General features: G+C 42.9%; 1 protein-coding gene across 2 annotated transcripts in view; it reads right to left on the bottom strand.

Moving 5' to 3' along the window:
- Positions 1-1,292: 1,292 nt before the first annotated feature.
- The window catches only part of prkcab (protein kinase C, alpha, b), a 278,873-nt gene continuing 255,434 nt past the window's right edge, over positions 1,293-24,731 (bottom strand). Inside the window, exons 9-18 of one of the 2 annotated variants that reach the window (XM_062452861.1) lie at positions 24,081-24,110; positions 22,439-22,579; positions 22,009-22,182; positions 19,481-19,572; positions 18,961-19,023; positions 17,668-17,806; positions 14,877-14,957; positions 8,477-8,584; positions 4,813-4,953; positions 1,293-1,457 (exon numbers count right to left, since the gene is read on the bottom strand). In XM_062452861.1, coding sequence (XP_062308845.1) covers positions 1,293-1,457; positions 4,813-4,953; positions 8,477-8,584; positions 14,877-14,957; positions 17,668-17,806; positions 18,961-19,023; positions 19,481-19,572; positions 22,009-22,182; positions 22,439-22,579; positions 24,081-24,110 — 1,134 coding nt within the window. The remainder of the gene's footprint in view (positions 1,458-4,812; positions 4,954-8,476; positions 8,585-14,876; positions 14,958-17,667; positions 17,807-18,960; positions 19,024-19,480; positions 19,573-22,008; positions 22,183-22,438; positions 22,580-24,080; positions 24,111-24,731) is intronic. The other variant, XM_062452870.1, reaches the window with a different exon arrangement.

Here is a 24,731-nt window from a genome sequence, read left to right as displayed (position 1 = left end):
CTGCTCTTTTTGAAACCTCTCTTTTGAAATATATTTACAAAATGGTGGACATACTGTATATAGGATAAACATGTCTCTGGACAGAAAGCAGAACTGGAACAAAACTTCCATTTACAATGAAAAGGTAGTGTAGGTAGTGCAAACATAGAATAATTATATATTAACAAATCTCATAATACTTGGTTTACAATGATAGATATTAGACATGTACTGCATCCCTAGAGTGTACTGCTCATTTAGTCCGAAAATAAGCACGCAAAAGAGAACTGCATTGTGCATAAATAGCATTTTCAGTGATAGTAAACACTGCCTCTTCAGAAATCAGTTACAGACAGCTAATGAGTCAAGAACAAACAATGGTTTTCATTTCAAAGACTTTCTCGTGACAATGTTTTCATCACTTTCGATGGATTACATTTTTGTTGCCTATGAAACACATCAAATCAGAATCGTCCTTCTTGAGCGTCAACATGCTGAAAGGCTGAGGACCAAGCCAAGAGGGACAGATAGACATTATCTTCGACTACAGTAGGAAACAGATGTTGTAAGATACTGTATAAATGTATCCTAGCATTGCAGGATGAGTAAATGTAATCTATATTATGTCCCACTTACAGTATATTTTGGCACTCATGTAACAGTAGAGCAACTCTTCTCAGTATAGAAATATAATGTGTAGCAGTTCAGAAATTTCAGCACAGTAGGTAGAGAGAGGAAGGAAAAGCATACTGTCATTTGTTTTCACATGCATTGTAGCTAATTGCAAACTGGATGAAGAGGGAGGAGTTTGTTAACGTCTTAAGACACCACCCACGCGAATCATGGGGTAGCACCTGGTACATTCTGTAAGGGAAACACAGGAAATGACACAAGGCTTCTATTCAGAATTTCTTGAGGACAACGTGGTGGGGAGTTGCGAGCCAATTTTCGAGTTAAGCTCAGGGTTAGAGCAAAAGATAAAAGTTCCAGTACACTCCAGACTTGACAAGGGCAGATACGCATTACAAGGCCTACTGTATTGAAATGACACTTTAAATAACAGTAAACCTGAATCTGCAGCCCACACAATCTTAAGAACCAGCCCCCTGTCACCTCAGCTCATTTCAATACAGAGATTATAGAATGTGTTTACAGAATGTTGCATTAAGTAGAGTTCTCAGAACACACCAATGATATATTAGTCTCTTTGACAGTGGGATGTTGGGATTTGGTGTTTTGGAAGGTCCATTCTGTCCAAATCCTCGTGGTTCACCCTCTTCCTGTTATCTCCCCTTTCTTCCTCTCCTCTCTGCTCATACCACACTGTGCAAGGACGGCTGGGTGAACTGGGGGTTGATGTAGGAGAAGCCAGCAAACTCGCTCTGGTCAATATTGGCGATGACCAGTTGGTCTGGAGGGGTGAGCATGGGCTGGGTACGGGTGAAGAACTTGTCAAAGTTTTCCGCCCCTTTTCCACACTGCAAGAGGAGACAAGAGATTGGTGCCATTAGATGGAGACAGGGTAGGAGCTCCTAAACTACTGAAACCATAATGAGACATTTTCTCATAATGGATTTGATGTGCTGATGCCGAGTAAATAAATACAATCCTGTATCTAGCTAATATTGTACACTTAAATCCCAGGCCCACAGATATTCTGGAGCTTTATCAAAATAAATATCTATGAAAAAATGAACAGAACTACTTTCCATTGACCAACCAAATTACGAAGACATGAGCTCACAAATATATCACAGACTGGACTGTAAAATTCCAGAATGAATAGACAGAGACTAAATTAGCTCTGTTTGCCTGTGAACAGTGACTGACACTTTTACGTTTTGCAGCCATCCCATTTGATTTCGTGAGGGTTAGGACACAACTGCTCTTAGAGGGCTATTTATAAACCATTTGTGGCAACGCTGCTTTGCTGTAGGCACAGTGGGCAGTGAAGGAAAGGAGGGAAGGAGTGAGGGAGGAGGAGGGGGTCTCACATTGAAAAGAGTGTGTTTGTAGTATTACAAGGGGCTGGTGATGGAGGGAGTGGGTGTATGGGGGTGGAGGGGCTGGTGACGGAGGGAGTGGGGTTATTGGGGGTCGAGGAGCTGGTGATGGAGGGAGTGGGGTTAATGGGGGTGGAGGGACTGGTGATGGAGGGAGTGGGGTTATGGGGGGGAGGGGATGATGACTGCAGCTGTGCTCCCATGGTCTTTTCAACCGTATGGGGCGTGTTCCATGCCCTGGTTTATATGCAAAGGGATCACTAGCGCCTGCATACGCCTGCGTGATTATATCAAACCTCTGAACTCACGCGAGCAATTCACATACACTTACAATGGACACACAGGCATTACACACATGTCACGTAGGTGGTGTGCACACTTTTATTTGTGGCAGGTAACCTAACCTATATAGGTTATATGTTGTTATTATTATGTTGTAAGATGAGGGTCTGCGTTAGTTGGCTGTAGCCCAACACCAGACAAGGAAAGAGACTGAGGAGCATCCGACTCACTTTATTTTCATTTATCCTTTCAACTGGATGAAACTGAAAGCACTTGGAGGCTACGATTGAAATGTTTATATAATAACAACTTTGTTCAGACATTACAGTTTTTCACAATTACTAAACCCCATTCTCTGAATCAAATGTTCAGTGGCCTAAACATTTGTCAAATCAGACACTTTAATCACACAAAACTCTAAACACATTGTCATTCACTAAAAACATTTTGCACTTGTGCTGCAAAATTTTGCAAACGGTAAGCACAACTACAACACAGTTGTCATCTGTAAAACACAATTACTCAATTGTTCACACTTGTTTATAATGGTGGTTTGGAACAATGTCAGCTTTCACCGTGGTGTCCGTATATGAGAATAGTTCAACATCAACCAGCAATTTTTACTGTAAATGCTTGCCTTCCACCATACAGCCCTTTTCTCAACCAATTGAAGTTTTTCTCTGCATGGCGGTGGAAGGTCTATGACCGAAACGCATACACCAGGGTAAATATCCTACAGACAATGGAATTGGCCTGTGATGGCATGGGTGTGGAGTGTTTAAAGTTTTGCCAAAAGAGTGTCTGATTCGACAAATGTGTTTAGGCCACTGAACATTTGATTCAGAGAATGGGGTTTAGTGTTTTAGCAATTCTGAAAAACTAAGTTGTGATGGTTACTGTAATATTTTCTTTTTATTTACTGTGTATACATAAATACGTGTCTTTACATGTAACTACATTCCCTGGATGCTGTGTTCTCCATTTTTTTGTGTTGTGTCTAATGATTGCTCCATAGTTTATATATATTGATTGGCTGTGTTTATGATCTGAAAGCACAGGTTTGAGCACAGGTTAAATGGTTTAGGGGCGAGTGTTGGATTTTGCCAGAAGAGTCAGAGGTTTTGGAAATTTAGTCTGAAGATTTGTTTTTGTGTTTACAGTTTTGAGAAAATGGGTGACTGTTTCAAGAAATGTGTTTTAACAATTGTGAAAAACTGTAACATGTACATCATAACAGAGGTACAGTCCTATGGCGTGTTAAATAACTAGCTACTGTCAGTTTGAGTTTGAGTCCTGGCTATATAGTGGCTTTTGCTAAACTGCATTTTGTGATATCAGAACTTGTATGACAATAACATATATTTATTTATATTTTATAACATTAAATCCAGTTGAAAAATGTAATGAAAAGAAAGTGAGTTGGGTAGTCCTCAGTCGCTTTCCTTGTCTGATGTTAGGCTGCTGCCATCTAAAGAAGCGCAGACCCTCATCTAACATATTAACATAATTTATAAAGGCTAGGTTACCCGCAGTTGGCCACAACTAAAAAATGCAGGACGATAATAACGTGGTGGATGAGAGTCCAGCCATGGCTTGTTTGTTTAAGGCAGTTCATTGTAGCGATTGGAAACATGTAATAGCACAAAACACATTTTGGACCAGCGATCCCTTGATATAGCTTAAAGAACCAATACGTCAATGCGTGCAGGGGTTTGCAGCACTAACAACGCCTGCCTATACACACGCCTTAACAAATGTAATATGTGCTAATTACATTATCAATCAAAGGTGTAGTAAAGTGTAGTGTTCATGTGGCACCAAAATACACGTACTTCACCCATAGCAGGTACATGGTGAATGCAGTGTGTGCAGTGGTGACTGGCACGGCATACGCCCCATACGGAATACGCCCCACACACACACACACACAAAGGAATGCTTTACAATGAAGATACTACATCAAAACAAAAACCCACATCTGATGTTGAACACATTTTCATTGTGTGTTTGCATACTCATATCCACAGGGAGTTCCTACCTTCCAGTTTTGGGTAAAAAAGAGGCATATGTCCCTCATAAAAACTTCATGATTCCACATTTGGGTCTAAACATATCCACTCCAGAGTTTTAAAGACCTGTAGCTTGTCTTGGCAGGGAGGGAGGCTGTAAGGGGAGCCTGCATCAGCCTTTGATCATGAACACCTCAAGTTCTCAAGTACGGAGTCAGGTGGCTGAGCGGTGAGGGAGTCGGGCTAGTAATCCGAAGGTTGCCAGTTCGATTCCCGGTCATGCCAACTGACGTTGTGTCCTTGGGCAAGGCACTTCACCCTACTTGCCTCGGGGGAATGTCCCTGTACTTACTGTAAGTCGCTCTGGATAAGAGTGTCTGCTAAATGACTAAATGTAAATGTTCTTAACTGTAATGTGTTCTGACAGCTTCCAGGGCATATAGAGCTATATGTTAAGACACAATCTTTCATCTTGATCCAACACTCCCTCTTTGCTTTGCTGCCCCCCCCCCCCCCCCCCCCCCCCCGGTGACACTCACCACTTTGGGCTTGAACGGCGGCTGAATCTCTCTGTTGGCCAGGCGGTCCCAGTCAATGCGTCTGAAGAAAGCCTGCTCCCTGATGTCCCTCTCTCCCTCTGGTCCACAGCCCAGGCGCTTGGATGGATGCTTGGTCATCAACTGGGTGGTGGCGTCAAGAAGGAGATTGCCATATGGGGAAGGAGAGATATGATATGGGGTAGAAAAGAGAAAAGAAGAGGGGAGAAAGGCAGCCTTTAGTCTGTAGTTTTGTCTCAGTCAGTTATACTTTTACAATAGCTGTCGTAGACAAAACATTTTTTTAATTGGTTCCTTAGGTGTCTTTACATTTACATTACATTTAGTCATTTAGCACATGCTCTTATCCAGAGCGACTTACAGTAAGTACAGGGACATTCCCCCAAGACAAGTAGGGTGAAGTGCCTTGCCCAAGGACACAACGTAATTTGGCACGGCCGGGAATCGAACCAGTGACCTTCTGATTACTAGCCCGATTCTCTAACCGTTCAGTCACCTGACTCCCCTTTATAATTAGCCACCTTAAAAATAGAGAGGCAAGGAAATTGCGATAACCCATATTCGGCACCCGTGCTTAATTCCTGTCATAAATCATATTTCAAATGACATTTTTAACTAAACAAAGAACCGAGGGTAAGTGTCTTTTCTGTCATTGGCTTCAATTGTGTTGATGATTAATTCTATTCCCAACTGCAACGGGCTCTGGGTGTGATATCTTAATAAACGACAGAGGACGTTATGAAAAGCGTCAGATCGGCTCATTGGAGCATCTAAATTGAATCTCTCTGCTGTGTAAATTGCATATGAAGGTTCATTTCCCAGGTAAATAACATGGACGCCCACACAGTCAGGACTGTGTCGACAATGTCAGAAAATGGATTCCTGCAGACGAATCTACAATGGGCCCCGGATTTAATAGCATGGAAATGTGTATGTAACGCATCACAGGAGACAGGAGTAGACCCAAGCGCAGAGCGCAGATTTATTTAGCAAAGGTACAAAAGGGAGTAGGCTAGTCGTATCCAGTATTCAGGCAGGAGGTCAAAATCCTGAAGCAGGTAGAGAAGCGAAGGTACCGACAAGGATCAGACAGGAGGGAACGAGGTCTGGAACAAACAAGGATTGTCAACAAGAGGCCAAACAGGAAATCAGATCAACGCTCAGAATGTGACGGTAAACTACACAAGACTTCGCAAGGAACACAAGGGAATCAGGGGTATATATACAGACCAGCTTGATGGGTAACCAGACACAGGTGTGTAGGGATAAGTGGGCAACTCTATCCAAGGAGTGGGCGTGCACAACAGAAACAGAATGGAACAAACCAACTAGACAGTAAACGGGGGGAATTTGGGGTCCAGATTTGAAGGCCTCAGTACTCAGGGGAAGAGGAGCGTTGGATCGTGACAGTGTAACTGCTTCAACCAGGGTTGCCACTCTTTTGTAATGATACATTTCAAGCACTTTTCAAAGATAAATTATTTATATTATTATTTTATAAATTGTTTGTTAGCTGTATTCTGGGTTTCACTTCAAAGTTCCAACTCCTCCCAAAGACACTTACTGTAATGCCAGCGTGAGTAAATTTTTTGCCATTTGCACGCCAAGTTTTTTGGGCTTTATGTAAAATAAACATTGCCGTTTTCCAATTCAACCCTCTACGGACACAATGAAGCTTGTGTCGCCATTGGCTAGTATTTTTTTATTTTACTCGCCAGACTTGTTCCATGAAATGCATGAACAATGCAACTGAAAAAAAGTAGCCTACATTATCTGTATGAATTATTATTTGTGTTGCATATGGATGTAATATTTAGCAAACGTATTTCTGCCACTTGACTTCAGCCACCTCTCCACAGCTGATGATGGATCATACTGCTGAAGCTCTGGGCCTTCTGTTGAAATGAAGATCAGGTCTGAAAGGCGTGAGGATGTGAGACTGCTGCGGGCAGGGTCGGCTCCAAGGGCGGGCATTGGTTGGCAATGCCCCCCCAAATGGAATGCTGTGCCCCCCCAAATGGAATGCTGTGCCCCCTCAAAAAATAATTTTGTAGTATAAATATAAGTATATAATAAGTATAAATAAGAAATACTGGCATTGGCTATAAATTAAATATCAAGATGGCTACACTTTCCTGCAGAATATGCAGGTCTGCTCTTATTTTGACTCTCATACATGCTTTGTAAATGTGCGCCCCCCTTGTGAAAAAAAATGCCCCCCCATTTAATTCGTTCTGGAGCCGAGTCTGGCTGCGGGCATCTGATTTTATTCTCTTTTGGGTACTGAAGGCTTTTTCGCAGTTGGCAGAGCTGATTAGAAGAGCAAGAATAATCTGAACAAAGAACAGTAATCTTAAAATCTACGTTTTCGTTGTTGAGCAGCAGCAAAATAACTAATTGTATAATTGTCATAGCAGCCAATCATGTTAACTCGTAGTCAAGCGACGGTGCGTCACTGAAATCTGCGCTAAGCGTATTATTTGCCTCGAACAATTTACTATCCATTGGCTAATTAAAGATAATTTTTAGTCGCCTAGCGTGAAATTTGGTCACATATGCGAGTGATTTACTCGCATTGGTAAAACCTTGTCTAGTGAAGGTGATGTCTTTATCATTTCTGGCTCCAAATTGTCGACAGGGGAAGCAGAAACATGCCACTAGCTTGGATGAGTTATCTAACCAAGTTCGAGAGCGATACCAGCTTGGGTTGAATGCCAGAGGACCTTTGCTGAAAATGCATATGGGGTACGTTTGCTAACCGGGTGCATTGGAGTGCTGTCATGCAACCAGTGCCGGTCCTAGCACATTCGGCGCCCTAAGCGAGATCAACAGCACCCCCCCCCCCACCACCCCCCCAAGAGCGCACATCGAGGTGCCACCCCCCCCCCCCCCCCCCCCCCGGGGCCGCAAATCATTGTGCTGCTGATTTCAGTTTTACCGGTAAACGTGGAGGCGGAGCTCTAACCTACGTTTCCCATTATCAACCAGCCAATCATGGGGAATCATAAAAAAATGCATATTACTGAAAGCCCTGACAGACTTTCATACCTTCAACATGTAATTGTTTTTGATTTAGTCAGAAGGAGCTGGGGGAGCACGTGATAAATCTGGGGAAAAAAAGGCTAAATTCAAGCACTTTTCAGGACCTCTTCATTGCTCGGTAAATTCAAGCACTTTCAAGGTCTTGATTTTTTTTTTTTTATTCAAGCACTTTCAAGTACTTTCCAGACCCATGGCAACCCTGTTCAACTCTTTTGAATTATTTGACACCACGCTGATACTAATTAACCACAGAGCTAACCACGTTAACGTTATACTGTGTTTATCATATGCTATGCATGTCCGTGTGTGTCCCTTATCACCCGCACTGTTATTGGGGAAGTTGCAGCCCTCCTTTTGTTGCACATGCTCCTCCACATTGTGCTAAGACAATCCATAGAATTGAAGATACAGAAAATAAGTTTGTCTTTCTCAGTCACCACAGCTTTGATAATTTGTCCTATACTGTTATCAAATCACATTTTATTTGTATAGCCCTTTTGGCAAGCAATGTCACAGAGGGCTTCACGTACTCCCATAGAACTGCAACTGAACCAACCTAAACCCTCAAGGAGGACATTGTGATCGGAGGAGGTTCTGTACTCACGCCCTTGCAGATGGAGACAGCCTCCTTGGTCATTGACTTGGGGTAGGACACATTGTGCTCCATGATGGACTGGAACAGCTCATCCTCGTCCTCTCCATCAAATGGGGGCTGAAGGTACAGAAACCAAAACACAATTTGTTTCATCGATACTCAACCACACATTCTGTCCCTGTTACTAATCACAAATGCATGAAAATGTGTGTGCCCTAAAGTAAAGTATTCTGTCATCAACATTCTCCTCAAAACCCTTTCTTTCCATTCAACCAAAACAATAACATTAGGTAGATATATAAATGTTGCAACATGTAAGGGATAATGCCCGACGAGGTGTCCAATATCACCTGATAATGGACGATGCGGAGGCGTGAACCGCGGAACTGCTTCCACGGAGGCCATTATCCCGCTTATACCATGGTCACTTGCCAACTATTTTTTTTACAAACATTAATTTATGTTTTCAGGCGTTTTGCAAAATAAATCTTAACGTTTTTTAATGTTAGCCAACTCTGATATTTTATAGTCCGCTCAGCTCATAGAACCAACACCGGCACCCTTGGCTGAGCTATTAGCCCGAAAGCTAACGTTATGATAGCAAGATTCAGAGGCAATAACATTGTGTACGGTTGACAAACAGTCAATATAATTTTACAGTATGTTGACAATAAGATTTGCTAGCTAACCAGCCATGTCACTGTCCCAAAATCAATATCAAGATTTTCACGAATAAAGTATCGGCCATACTAGTACTAGGCTACAGTACGGCCGCAGCCTGTGGAGCGAGTTGAATAGCAAATGGATGTGAGATGACCGCATCAAAGTTTTCTCCAAACAGTAATTATAATTTGACAGTATGTTTAACAACATGACTAGCCAGCTATCGAGCCATGTCGAGCCATTGTCCCCAAATAAAATCAAGATTTTGAAGAAGAAATTAATCTGCCATGTGTAGAGTTGCTGCTACTGTCGTGTTGGCCGCAGCCTGTCTGCAGTAGATTGACTAGCGTGGTGAATAGCGAATGGGATATGAGATGAGCGGTTAGCCTACGTGACACTGACACACTACATTCAGAAAAGTAACATTTTTCAAATAGGTTAAAATAAATATTGAAGTCACTCATTGTTGTAAATACAAGTTAGCTTGTTAAAGTCTTTCAAAATTGTAAATGGAGGCTTTGACTCCGTCCCTGTTGTTATGGTTACTTATTTCAGACACTTTGTACAGGCTCATGATACTATGTAGCCAGAGCAATAATTTAGAACGGTGAAAAGACAGTTTTGCTGCAATCACGTAGTAGGTGTCCGTTATCACCCAATAATGGACACCCCTGCAGCCAATCAGAATCGAGTATTCACCCAGACCATGGTATAAAAGTAGATATATGCGCGCAGGCACACAGTAGCTACATTGTAACTACTAAACTCAGTCTTGAACTGTATAAGCCTCTTGTATCTATAGTGTTGAGGGTAGTGTTTATATTGTGTGAAGAGTGAGACAAGTTTGAGGGAATATGAAGCTGTACAACAACATTTACTGAACACTGAAAAACCCAGCAGTCACTCAGAACCAAGCTATGAATTTAATTTAGTCCTGGACTATGTGTGTTTGTTGTTGTCACACAATGTCCTGTATATCTGTGTGTGTTTGTTTGCTACTGTATATTGTTCTAATGCCTTACTGTTTGCTCATATTCATATTTTTATTCCACATTATCTCCGAGCAGTTTGTAACTGTGAATATATTAGTACAGCATTTGTAAACTTTTTTAATCCAGGTGCTGGTAAAAAACACAAGTTAATAGGTAATAAGGCCCTTATAAGATGCTCATTAACATTAATGTATGTTTATTAAGACTATAAGTGTTAGTAGTATTAGTAAGGGGTGGGCTTAGGGTTAGTGTTATTGTAAGATGATGTAAAACCAGCCAAATACCCTTCAACACCTTTGGTAGGTGTGAAGACAAGAGAGGGCAGTTCGGCCGCCCCCCCCCCCCCTCCCGACCGATCACCTTCTGACTTCAGAAACAGGACTCCTAACTATGAACTGTATAAAACTCTGAGATGACAATCAATCTCTGAGTCCAGCGAAACCAACCATGAAGCCATCAGGATTTGCATTCCAAAGGATGTCGCAAAGCTTCTCCTGTGTCCGTACACAACACTACCTGAACGATTCTGTAGAAGGAGTAACAAAAAAAGCTATTCTAATTGCGACCAGACTGAAATCACGCAGACTCAGTCTCATGATCCCTGCAGCACAGCCGCTCTTTGACTTCGGATTCTTCAAATGGGTGCAAACAGCCGTCGGACGCAAACAGCCCTCAACCTTATTTATCAACCCTGATCAAGCGTTAGGGTTAGTAGTACTATTGCTAATGCTCTTTCCTCCCCGTATCATTGGATTGAGCTATGTTTATGATTTGTAAGGATGTAATCAGACTGTACAATTTCTGTCTTACTTTAAGTTAGACCATTTCATTCTGTTCATTGAAACCAATATCTCATTTGAAATCTATAATCTAACCCGTGTCAAATGTACTATGTACTTTTTGTCAAATTTAGAATTACACAGTATCTTTGCATAAATGTTAAACAGAGTGTAAAGGCAGATATATGCTTCTCCGTTTTCCAAAAAACGGACACATGGGAACGCCTTCCTCTACGGGGAACGCCCTCTCCGAGCTCTCCGAGAGCCTCCGGAGAGCCCCGGAGAGCTTGACGTGCACCTCCTGAATTTTCTAACTATCCGTTGTAATTTTGGATAGTTACGGATACCCCCTTGGCTGTGATTGGTCAGTATTAAGAACCGCTTGCGTCAGGGGTGGGGTTGCCGTGATAAACAGAACGAACAGAGCAAATTTACAGAATCCTTTGACCGCCATTGCTGTAAGTTTTTACAATTCATATTTCAGCTAAACAGTACATGTAAATCAGCATTTGAATTAAAATGTGACGAGAAATGGGCAGTGTAGTTGCTGAAAATGTGCGTATTTTATTGATGAAACGGCTAATTTGTAAATTTGCTCTGACTTCTCGATAACCTAGGTAAATAAACACTCGACGACGACTTACAAAAAAACGTTGCGCCACCTACTCTTCCATCCATCCATCATCTGCCGCTTTGCCGGGGGTCGGGTCGTGGGGGCAGCAACCTAAGCAGGGAGGCCCAGACTTCCCTCTCCCCGGCCACTTCCACCAGCTCTTCCTGGGGGACCCCGAGGCGTTCCCAGGCCAGCTGAGAGACATAGTCCCTCCAGCGTGTCCTGGGTCTTCCCCGGGGCCTCTTCCCAGTGGGACGTGCCCAGAACACCTCACCAGGGAGGCATCCAGGAAGCATCTTTATCAGATGCCCGAGCCACCTCAACTGGCCCCTCTCGACGCGGAGGAGCAGCGGTTCTACTCTGAGCCCCTCCCGGATGACCGAGCTTCTCACCCTATCTCTAAAGGAGAGCCCGGACACCCTGCGGAGAAAACTCATTTTGGCCGCTTGTATTCGCAATCTCGTTCTTTCGGTCACTACCCACAGTTCGTGACCATAGGTGAGGGTAGGAACGTAGATCGACTGGTACATAGAGAGCTTCGCTTTTTGACTCAGCTCCTTCTTCACCACGACGGACCGATGCAGAGCCCGCATCACTGCAGACGCCGCACCGATCGGCCTGTCGATCTCGCGCTCCATCCTTCCCTCACTCGTGAACAAGACTCCGAGATATTTGAACTCCTCCGCTTGGGACAAGATCTCCACCCCGACCCGGAGATTGCACTCCACCCTTTTCCGGTCGATAACCATGGCCTCAGATTTGGAGGTGCTGATTCCCTGAGGGAACTCAGCGCCTACTCTTCTGGTGGTAAATTGTTATCAGCACCCACAGCCTATGGAGAACCATAAACGCAGTCTATCCGTCTGTATCTGTCCGTATCCGTAAGACTGCCCATCCGTAAACGGAGTCGGAGAAACATATTGCGGCCTTTAGGCTGGGTGTCACCCTGCCCCCACCTCTCATATGCTAAAATCTGGAGTTGCTGGACGGAGTCTCTACTTGATGGGTCTCACACCTCATTGTGTAACTTACTGTCGCATTGCTAGTCATATGTTGTTAAGTGCTGCTGCTGCAGTCTCCCGGTCATGTAGATTCACCCTCTACAACATCCGGAAGATCAGGAGATACCTGTCTGAGCATTCCACCCAGCTGCTAGTCCAAGCACTTGTCCTCTCCAAGTTGGACTACTGCAACTCGCTGCTCGCCGGTCTCCCAGCATGCGCAACCCGCCCTCTCCAGAGGATTCAGAACGCAGCAGCCCGCCTGGTCTTCAATCTACCCAGACACTCCCATGTTACCCCGCTCCTCATCTCCCTCCACTGGCTTCCCGTCACGGCCCGTACCAGAGTCAAGACAATGGTACTGACCTTTCGAGCTGTAAACGGGACTGCACCCGACTACATCAGGTCTCTCCTCCAGCCTTACACCCCCACCCGCCACCTACGGTCTTATTCTGACAACCGTCTGGTGGTCCCACCTCTCAAGAGCGCCTGCTCCCAACCCAAGCTCTTCTCCTGTCTGGACCCCCAATGGTGGAATCACCTCCCCACCTCCAGAAGATACACTGACTGTCTCCCCACCTTCAAGAAAAGGCTAAAGACGCACTTGTTCCGGGAGTACAACGGTACTTAGGAATGATTTGCTGGACCTGATGTTAGTTTCCTCCAGGAAAACAATTACTCTTATTCAGGGAGTTGTTGCTCTTGTTGGTTAGTTTTAAACTAATTTAACTTCTTGTACTCGCTTTGAATTTTATTATTGTTGCCTGCTTGCTTACCTACAGGTACACTTTTGAGGTTTGTTTTGTTTAATTGTAACTTTTTTAACTACATGCTCTTATGTTTCTTCCCATTGGCACTTATTTGCTTTTCACAATGTATGCTTCATGTTTTGGCTACCCACAATGTTTTTGGGGCTATTTCGTTGTTCATGATCATTGACCTATGCACTTTTGTAAAGCTCTCTCTTGGAAGTCGCTTTGGATAAAAGCGTCTGCTAAATGAATACATGTAAATGTAAGTAAGGGTCATGATGTGGTCTGATTGGTTGGTCTACGGATAATAGTTTGGTATAAAGCGAATTGTGAAGCATTGTTCTGTGGATTCTTCATCTCCTGAGGGCATCTCTTCAGCTCTGGCTTGTCCTACTCCTTCTCCTTCTTCACCTCTTGCTTTCTTTCTCTGATTTAGGCCTACAATAATCATGGTGGAGTAGGTACGATTTAAAGCCTTTATTTTGTGACATGTTTGACTTGTTATTGATTTCATTAATTTGCAATGCTATTATCTATTTCATTTACCCTTACTTTGACCATTCTTGATGGTCTCAAATGAACTCGAATAAATCAGATAACTGCAATTCCATTGGTATTGGCATTATTTGGTTAATGTTAATACCAGTGGCGGCTGCTGGTCTTTCAAATAGGGGAAGCTCATTTTCGGCCTACATCATATACATTTTCCATTTGTTTTGCTAGTTCACTGGCTAGTTCACCCCTACGACACAAGCCTAGCCTACAGTATGAATGAACGAACGATCTAACGAAAAAATATTAAACTCGAAGGAAATGTGGGAATTAGGTTAAACTGAAACAAGGAATGTGGTGTATAATTGTATGAGATGTATGATGAAAATTGGCTAGCAATTCCGCCAAGCAAATACCAAGAAATAGGTTGCAGCAGCTTGTCTTTCAACTAAAGTTGCAAAATCCGCGATGGGACTGAGCTTGAATAGCTTCGGCGACTTTTTATAGTACAAAATCGCTGTCAATCAAAAGGAGATGCAGTCTTTCGAAAGACCCTCCAATCATCACGCAGAAGGCCGGCGTCCAGGCCAGCCCACTCCAACATTCACCCCCAGAGAAGCTGAGCGTCCGTGGGCGGGACATAATTGCAGCATTTATCCAATGACAGTATAGTTTCAAAGCACTATTTTTCGGCTTCAACAGGGAAATGCACTGTGACGCTAGGGGAATGTATGAGAAGGAAATCAGTCAGTCGACCTGCTAATATGTGTAGCTGATTCTGAACGAACTCGTCTTCGATATGAACGTGTTCTAACGCATTTAAAATGTTTACACGATAGTAAATATTTGACCATTAATTTTTTACAATTTTAGGGGAAGCTGATCTTCCCTTGCAGTCTTAAAGAAATCGCCACTGGTTAATACACTGTTCAGTTTCCCCTCTTCCTTTAAACCGTAGGGGAATAGTTTTGGTATTTTGGCCAATATTTAACCCCCTGCAAGAGTATTCATATCTATGCACATATCAATACACATATCTATGTACTGTATCTGCAGTACATATACATACATTCCATATACACAGGTAAGATGTTGTGATAGTGTCTGCAGTCCTTACCTGTCCAGCCAGCATCTCATATAGGAGGACTCCATATGCCCACCAGTCCACAGATTTTCCATAGGGCTGATATGCTATAATCTGTCAGGGTGAAACAAGGATTCATATTATTATCATATTATTATATCAACTGTATATTTTTATTAACTGCTGCAACTGAAACTGTTTCTATTGCTGTATCGACAGGGTTCAAATTTCAAATGTAACAACGCAGATCATGCTATTTAAATTGTGTTGTGGGGATTATGTAATTTCTATCTCTCTCTTGTCAGCTTCTTAGTCACTGTACAGTAGCCTTGGCTTGGTAGGCACTTCATTGTGAAGAAAAACATTGCCTATGGTGACAGTGGCAGCCATGGACAGTATAGTTGCTTTCAGCAGTGCAAACTAGTACAAAGCTTGTTTTCCCTCATCTCAACATACACCACCCACCATTAAATACAGTGGGCATATTTTTATCCACTATAACAAAAGCCTTTTCTCCAACCATCTGTCGTGGGCCAAAAACTGGATAGAACACCCCATTCTAGGCCTATTTAGGGAACTAGATGGAAAACTACCAACTGAACGAGTTTATCTTAAACTATAGGCCACTAAGCATAAAACCTAAATAACACTATTGATTGCACGATCATGTAAGAGAAATGATGCATCAGAGGTCATAACGAGAACATTACATATTTGAGTAAGGAGACATTTAGCATACAAAGACAAATCTTCCATTGAAGGATCCTGAGTGGGTCATGCTGATATTAGATAAGTGAGATAGAGCTAACGAAGACCAGACTTTGAACGGCTAGTACAAATAGGCCCAGATTTCTGGGGCCGAGGCAAACTGACATACACCGTTTAGATCGATAACTGAAAGTTATCCACACATGCTAGGGTTTAATGTGACGAATTATGGTATGTCCTGTGGGGTATAAATGCTGGCTGTAAATGAGATTAAGGGAGGCTCTCTCTGGTGCTTGAGGAGACCTAACCGAATGTATCCCCTGTCTTGATCAATAAACTACCTTTGCATCTGAACTTGGACCAGACTCTTCGGCGCTTTATTGCAGCCTGTTCCGCTAGAAAGCTAGCCACCACACATCCAATTTAATAGCCCACACTTCCACCCACGCTTCCATCCACACATAAAAACACACAAGTGCAGAAACATGCGTGCATACACAAACACACTCATCCACACTCACAAACAAACTTCAGACTTCAACAGCCCTTTGACACATCAGTTTACATAACTATAAATACCTCACCAGACAAATGATTTTACAAGTTATTTTCATAAGAGAATGTTTATTACACACCTAGATGGTTTTAAAGCTACTAATGTATCCTTTGGGAAGGGTCACTTTTAGCATTAACCCTTGTGTTATCTTCGGGTCATTCTGACCCATCAGTCATTGTGACCCACCTTCGTATTGCGACAGATTTACCGCATACAAAGACAAAGTGAAGCATATTCTTTTAACCGTTGGGCTGTCTCAGACCCCCCACATTGCAAAGGTTAAAAGAAAATTATTTTAATTTGTTTTTGTATTGGGTAAAATTGGGTAAACACAACGATGGTTCGTTATGAACCTTTGGGTCATGTGACCCGAAGGCAGCACGAGGGTTAACATATGTTGCAGTGAATAACAGTGACTTGAAGAAGTGAGTGGAGGAGCTGAATGAAGTAAATTGGAGGAGGGGAGTAGAATAGGTGAATGGAGGGGGTGAGTAGAGGAGGTAAAAAGTGTCCTTCTATGTCGGGAGGGAGAGAGACCCAGAGGAGGACCCAGGGCTCAGTCTGACCCCCATGACTCATGAGTATATGGTGAGACACACACATAGGCAGACACACAAACATATGCATGCAAAACTCCTATCCACACGCACTTATGGGCAGCCAGACCTGTCAACTTTACTCTTCTGTGAGTGGAGAGTGGAAGAAGATGTCTACATTAAGATGACAACCCCACCTGGGGCAGTGGGTATAGTTAGAAACCTTCTGCGTCACGTACACACACATACACTCACTCACTCACTCACAGACACGTACACACACATACACTCACTCACAGACATGTACACAAAAATATACATTCACCCAAACACAGACACTCAATCAAAGGCAGATACACACACTTCCACACACACTCACACAAACACACAATCACTCACACAAATGCAGACACACACATACAACATGCACCAATCAATGAAATCTCACACACTTTTTAGCTTTGAACCTCAAGTATCTCAACTACTGAAAAGCAACTTTCAAGTTAAGTTGAAAAAAATCTCAGTTCTAAAATCAGACCATACAGCATTTTTACATTTTAATGCCTTCCCACCTACAGAATGTGGAATTAGTCAAAATATCCTCATTCCTGACTTCTCCCTGACATTAGAAAGCAAATCTGAAAATGTGTTAATTGTCCTCCAAGGAGCCATCACAGCATGTTAAGATGCTAAGAAGGAGTAGACTATGCACAGCTATAACGTGCTTGGATAGCAGATATCGCTATAAAAAAAATAAAGATAGACTAATGCGGGGGGGGAATAGACTAATGCGTTCTGCAGAGACTAGCGTTGGTCACGGTTTGGAATGGAAGGGAGAAAACAGGACAACAGCGGATATCGCTATATAAAAAAAAAATTACAACGTAGTTAAGGCGGCAGGCGTGTGTTGCTTAGGCGGCCGCCTTAACTGAAAAGTGCTGCGGGAAACCCTGATATTTATATGAAAAAAAGAAAACGTAATGCAGATGTCATTACACCAAGCCCTCTAGTCAGTAGTCCTCACCTCTGGGGCGATGTAGTCAGGGGTACCACAGAAGGTGCGCGTGGTCAAGCCTTCATACATGTTCTCCTTACACATGCCAAAGTCTGCTATCTTGATGTGGCCTTCGGAGTCCAGCATCACGTTGTCCAGCTTCAGATCCCTATGGTCCAGCAGAAGGATTTATTGTGCATGTTTGTATTTATGTGTTTGAGGGAGAGAAAGGGTTCAGAAAAAGGACGAGTTTAGAAGTGTTCTGTGCGTGTCTGTGCATTTGTTTCTTGTGGCTCTAAATGTGTACATACAGTATTTGTATGTAGATTCCTAGTGTGCTTTTGGAAGAGTTTGATTTGGACAAATTCCTACACAAGCAATCAAAGGGAGGATAAAAACATTAGTCTGGCATTCAGTTCTACCTTGGGCAATGACGCGCTTCCATATGTATCTATGTATCTAGAGAAACTTTACCTCCTTGGCCTAAAATCAGTCATTTTCCCACGCTCCTCCTTTCTCTCTCAGCCCCCTCGGTTTTCCCTCCGCATCTCTCTCCTCCTTCTAGCATGTTCTACTCTCTACGTTCAAAGTCTTTATTTATCATGCCTTCATCCTCCTCTCCCCTCCGTCTGAATGGAGGGGGAGATTTTTTTTCGACAGAGCCGACTGAAAAGAAGAGAATGACCTCAGCCTCTACAACATCTTTCCTCATTTTTTTATGATTCTTCTTTTTTTCATTTTCTTTCCTTTCATGAAGGGTGGAAAATATATCTTGTCAGAGCACGGCAACTGAAGACAGACGCTTCTGGAAGGATTCTGATAAATATGTGTACATCACTTCTTCTCAGGCCATCTCTCTTCCTTTATGCTCCTCTCCCTGGATTATCTCTCTCGCTGCTCCTCTCCCTTGCTTCTCTCCCTCTCTGCTGGAGTGTATTGTATCCATTGTATCTCCAATATCTGCATTTACACTCTCTTCTGCCTTGACAACTCCAAGCTTGGTTTACTTTTTTCTCTCTCCAACTCCCTAATCTATCAATTAAATTATTTCAACCTTTGTCTACTGACCTCTCTTCTCTCTCTATGAGTTCCTTTCATTTAGAGCACTACAATATTCACACAACCTTTTCATTCTTTTCCACAACACATAGAGCATTTGCATTTTTTAAACAGACCCAGCAGGGTGCTGGCGTGCTGGGTTTCTTTCCTGAGTTGACAAACAGTCAGCAGCGGCAGGCCACTCTGGTTAGTGCCTGATATTTCACTTGACACCTCAGCTCCTGGATATAATTTCCCAGTTGATGAGGTATAAGCAGGACCCACCTGTAGATGACTCCTTTCCTGTGCAGAAAGAACAGACCCACTGCAATCTCTGCAGCGTAGAACCTGGAACCACAATCAGAAGATTGTGAAGAAGAACATGAATAGTATATGAGCATATGTTATAACTGCATGTAGCAAATAGGGAACCTCTGTCTCTCTCTCTCTCTGTAAATCCATTCGATACAACTTTATTGTCAATCACGGAATCTTGCATTTGGGTGTACCTGACTTATTTCGAGTGAGATTAATTTCCCCTCTACTTACAACTATGTATGGTCATCTGCAATGGAGGTCTTTGGTAGGAAGCCTCACAATCAGAGTTAATGTTATTCGTCTGAGGGTTGAAAGCTGATAGATCCCTTTCTCTTTCTCTTTCTGGACTAAGCTAAAGCTGCATTTTTAGCATGGGCAGCTACTGAAGAACTAGGTAAAGCCTACTAGCTGCCCCCCCGCCACCCAACCCAACTCGTACTAACTTCAATATGATTAAGGCCGGTAAGTTCAAAAGCCAGTATCTTACACTGCTTGGGGTTCCTTGAACTTGCCCACACGCTGGATATGATACATGAGGTCTCCTCCATTTATGTACTCCATCACAAAGTACAACCGGTCCTGCCCGAAAGAGAATAGGAGGGAGGAGATGGGATAGATAAGTAAGAGGAATGCCTTAAAACGGGCAATGGAAAGAGCGTAAAGTTAGACACGTACATTTTACATTCACAAAGCCCGTGAACATCCACACGCAAACGCACACACACAAATATGCTGTGACACATGCATATCAGGCCTCAATAACAAGCTCGCTAACCCTTTAATTTACGCCGTCACATTGTGACAAGTCTCTGAAGGTCTCAAAGGGCATTTCCAAGTGGGGTGTGACCCTCTCAGACGTGTGTTATTGTATTACTGAACGGCCTGGTGTGAGTCACCGCTCTCTGCATTGTCTCGACATCACAGCTCTCAGCAGCCTCTCCAAAACGGGACTGTATCGTTAGTATGCTGAAGCTGTTTGGTATGGGTGCATCCGTACTGTCTGAGTGTGGGCTCCCAGTGAGGCTAGGAAAGTAATAGAGCAGCACACCTATTCATAGATAAACAGGACACACATACACAAATGGACATGGACCCCTCCCTCCCCCCTCCACACATACACACACACAAACATACACACACAGTCCACGTGTGTGTGTGTGTAAATGCCAGGGTGGAGGGGACAGTTTTTAGTCTCAGTGAGAACTTTCTGAATAAGCAAAGAGAACACACTGAGGCTTCTTCTATTATTCAGCTGTAGGATGATGTGATGAGAACCACGGAACTTTGGACCCTTCCAGATAGACTTACGGAACTCTGGACCCTCCCTCCCTTTGAGAGCCCCGGAACTCTGGACCCTCCCTCCCTGTGAGAGCCCCGGAACTTTGGACCCTCCCTGTGAGACTTTCAAAACTCTGGACCCTCCCAGTGAGACTTCCAAAACTCCGGACCCTCCCTGTGAGACTTCCGAAACTCTGGACCCTCCCTGTGAGACTTCCAGAACTCTGGACCCTATAGGGTCCAGACTTCTTGAAGTACAGTTTGTACAATTACAAATTGTAAAAAAATAAAATAAAATTACTGCACTTTTTCTGTAAATTATACGTGTTTTTTCTGTATTTCCGAATTACAGGAAATACAGATAGAAAGACAATGGCAAACTGTAAATTTATATTTTTACATAAATATTACAGCCAAATGTTGTTAATTAAAAATACACTAAAATGTCAGTTTTTTTTTACAAATATTAATAACTTTTTCACCAAAATGTTCTGTTAAAACACATAATTTCAAAACTAGCTATGGATAAGAGCGTCTGCTAAATGACTAAATGTTAACAGTTATTTTGCAGATATTTACTTTCATCCCACGGACAAATAACTTCTTAATAACATAATTTTTGGTTTAGACATAGGAACCTTGAATTGTGAACTGAGCTCGGGTAGTTGACGTCATCCAATCCCAGCATGCACCAGTCAATATCAAAAACTACTAAAGCCTGCAAAAGCCTTTTTGGTGCTATCTCGTTGCTTACCAATGCACTTTTAGTAAAGCTCTCTCTTGGAAGTTGCTTTGGATAAAAGTGTCTGCTAAATGAATAAATGTAAAGACTCCAGAGTAGGACGAAGGAAAGTTGATTAGATAGTTGTGTAGCGGCAACACTCCTGTTACCCAGAATGCCCCGCGGCAAGCTGAAAAGCTACAAAGTTTTAAGCTTAGTTACATAAGCATTGTTTGGAGTTTTGTTGTTGTGTTCGTTCTGTTTTGATATGTGTAATGTGATGGTCTGTAGTTGGGATAAATTAAGTGTTCACCCTGAGTGTGAATGTTGTCCAGTTAGATGGCGATCTAATCTGTCTTATATGAAAATGTGCAGAGAGCAATATTACTCTCCATTTCGTACACCTAGCCGGCGCTACAGATGTAATTATTTGGATACTGATTGTTGTGCACATGCCTTGTTTTGAATGAACATGTTAAATAGTGATATATTGTTTTGGCTTCATTTAATATTTGTATTTATTGAAAATGCAGTATTTTTATATTGAAGTTTAATTAATAAAAGTACTATTTACCGGTAAAAAACAGCATGTAATGTAATATTACAGATATATCTTGTAAATTCGGTACTGGAATTTGTCATAACATCGGTTTATAATGTGAACGTACACAACGTATATGTTTGTACAATTACAAATAGTTTTTTCCCCCGCAAATCTGGTTTATTTAGGATAATAGTACACATTTAAAATTAGAAATACTGTTTTTTTACAGAGTTCAATTAAATAAAAGTCAGATTTACCGGCAAAGAACAGCCTGTAATGTAATATTACAGATATATCTTGTAAATTTGGTACAGGAAAATTACAATTATTTTACGGTTAATTAATGTTAATAAAAAAAATGTTTTACTGTAATTTAATGAGTTTAATCTGGCGTCCTAGCTGCTAGATTGTTCCTGTTTTTTTACTAGTTTTTTTTAACGGTGTACCTGTGAGTGTGTGTGTGTTTGCGTACCACAGTCTGGAAGCAGGAGTGTAGCTGTGTGAGGAAGGGGGGCTTGTCTCTCTGGGCCAGGACCCTTTTCTCCACCATGGTGCACTCTACGTCGTCATCCTGGATCACCACATCCTTCTTCAGGATCTTGATAGCATACAGCTCCTCTGTCGACTTCATCTCTGCCAGCATCACCTACGGCATGCAGGGTCAGGGATATCACAGGGTCCGTAGTGTGTGTGTATGGTATATGTGGGTGTGTATGGTGTGTGTTGTATGCGTGTTTATGTGTGTGGGGTGTGTGTGGGGTGTGGGTATGTGTGTTTGAGAATGGTGTGTTTATGATGCATGTGTATATGTATGTGCGAGTGAGGGGTGTGTATATATTTATTTGAGGGGTGTGTATGTATGGTGTGTGTTTATGTGCAGTAAAGACCACTAAGCTCCTCACCTTGCCAAAGCTGCCCTTCCCCAGCAGGGCCAGGAAGTGGAAGTCATTGAGGCGGACCCGGTCCATGTTCCCCGAGGGTAGACTGAACCTTCGATGGTCTGACTGTGCGATCACCATCTTCCCGTGACCCAGCTTGGCTTTCTGATACATGGAACACACACCGACACGCATGTAAGGTGCAGTATGCATCTGTAAAATACACAAGTAAGCATGCACACAAACCTGTTACTCTGCACTTACCAAAACATGCTACAAATTCTACCACGCTGGCTAGAAGAATTATTGTGTCTCTCACTCTTCGCTCCTCATTACACTTGGCTAATTGTCTTATCTTCCCATTTAACACAATCAAAAGATTCTCATGGCTTATTAAACACCCAGGGTTCATACCAAAAGACCAAAACTAAATATAAAAAAATGAATGGAATGAACCCACTCTGAAAGCAAGAAGATTTCAGAACACGGCTGTATGTCACTCTTCTAAGAGTGAGGGCTGGGCTTTTTCAAAACTGCAATGGATGTCTGACAGTGAGTGACAGCTTTTTGGCGCCATATTGACATCTCTTTGGAGCTGTATTGTGCAGCAACAATCTGAGGCGGGCATCAATGTGTGTGTGTGTGTGGGGGTGTGCCTCTGTGCCCCTGTCGTGATAATGATTAGGTTGCCAAGTCGCCCTCCAACATGGAGGGCAATTAGAGGCGCTCCATTAGGGCTCTTGTTTCAGTCAGATAACAAGGCAAACATAAACTGGACCACTGGAGAGAGCACTGTTGCCAGGCCAACCACTTTTACATTCCAGAGCGAGAGCAGATAATTATGGATCTATCTTAGTCTATCTTAACACTGGAGCCACCGGAGATGCAGATGTGTGAATAAACAACTTTATCTTGTGACTTTTTGCAGGAATACATTTGTATAGATATGTTACAGTTAAGAATAATAGGCAACTTGAAAAACAGCAACAGTGAACAAAATATGTACTTTATACACTCATTAGCCTTACCGGAGCAGGCCAGTTTAGCAAAAGTGATGGCATCATACAAACTGATTCAGTACTGCCACCTTGTGGAGAAAGTTTGTATCCACACCCAAAGATGCCCAGGTACACACTATACACACACATTATAGACACAACCATGCTGAACTTTCTAACAGCCTTCTATAGTCTAGGCTTGCGATGGACTAGTAGAAGGCAGGTGGACCACACTAGCAACCAATGAGGAGCAGGAGTGATGCGCTCCTGGCCAATGACGGTGCATTTAAGATGGTGAGGATGAAGACCCCACCTAAGGTCAGTGTGGTCCACACATTTACTAACAACAACGCTGTGCATGTGTGTATGTGTGAGTGTGTGTAGTGTAAGTGTGTAGTGTATGTGCTAGACAGACAAGTGTGTGCATATCTTAACGTGTGTGCAAGAGAGCAAAACTGAGTGTTCCCGTAGGTAAACATTATGAAAAAGAGAGGCAGGAGTTCAACGGTACAGTAGGAAAGCCTTTGTTAGTAAATCTGATGTGTTTGCAGCACAGAGCTCACAACAATCACAGGGGAAGTGAGAGGGTTCAAAGCATGGAGAACACCGTAAAGCAGGGAGGGGGGGGGGGGGCGGGGAGTGGAGGAGGAAGCAGGCTGAGAAGCTACCTTGAGATAGTGGATATTTAACTGGCAGGCCTGGAAGAAAGATAGGGAGAAAACTGGAACGTTAGTAACCGAGGGTTTGTGCGCGTGGTGGGTGCGGTGTATGAACGTTCTCAACATTCCACCTTTATCACACGTACTCCATACGGCCTGATATGCAAACCCAAATAAAATGCATCAAATAGTTCAGACAGGTTTATATATGAATAACTGTTTCATATCAATGTAACTGATGTGTACGAGTCAGAACAGTGTGATTAGTATTATAACTCAGACTGCTGGGAATAACCTAACCTGGGAACCTGACGGTTTTGAAATGTTTTGACTGTGTCTTCCAAATTCTCCAATTCATAATGATTAAGAATGTATATTTTTGTATTTTATTTAGGAGAAAAAGGCAGAGGATTTCAGGAGAGGGACTAAGACATGGAGGGCAACTCTAGACTCCCGGATGGTGATGGTTGCAGTGGTGGTGAGAGGACCAGCCTCCAGGTTGCTCTGACAGTGGCCTACTGGGATACAAGCAGATGTCAGCCTACCCAGAAGAAGGGGAGGTCTGAGGAGGACAGGTGATGCCCTTAGCAACCCAAAAGATGGCACAGTCTAGTCCAGCTGCCCTGGAGGATGCCAATCTGAGGCCAACTAGCAGCACGT

Source organism: Osmerus eperlanus, chromosome 2 (assembly GCF_963692335.1).
Source record: "Osmerus eperlanus chromosome 2, fOsmEpe2.1, whole genome shotgun sequence".
Taxonomy (NCBI): domain Eukaryota; kingdom Metazoa; phylum Chordata; class Actinopteri; order Osmeriformes; family Osmeridae; genus Osmerus; species Osmerus eperlanus.
The sequence above is the reverse complement of the archived record's forward strand: the minus strand, read 5'-3'. Positions and strand labels throughout refer to the sequence as shown.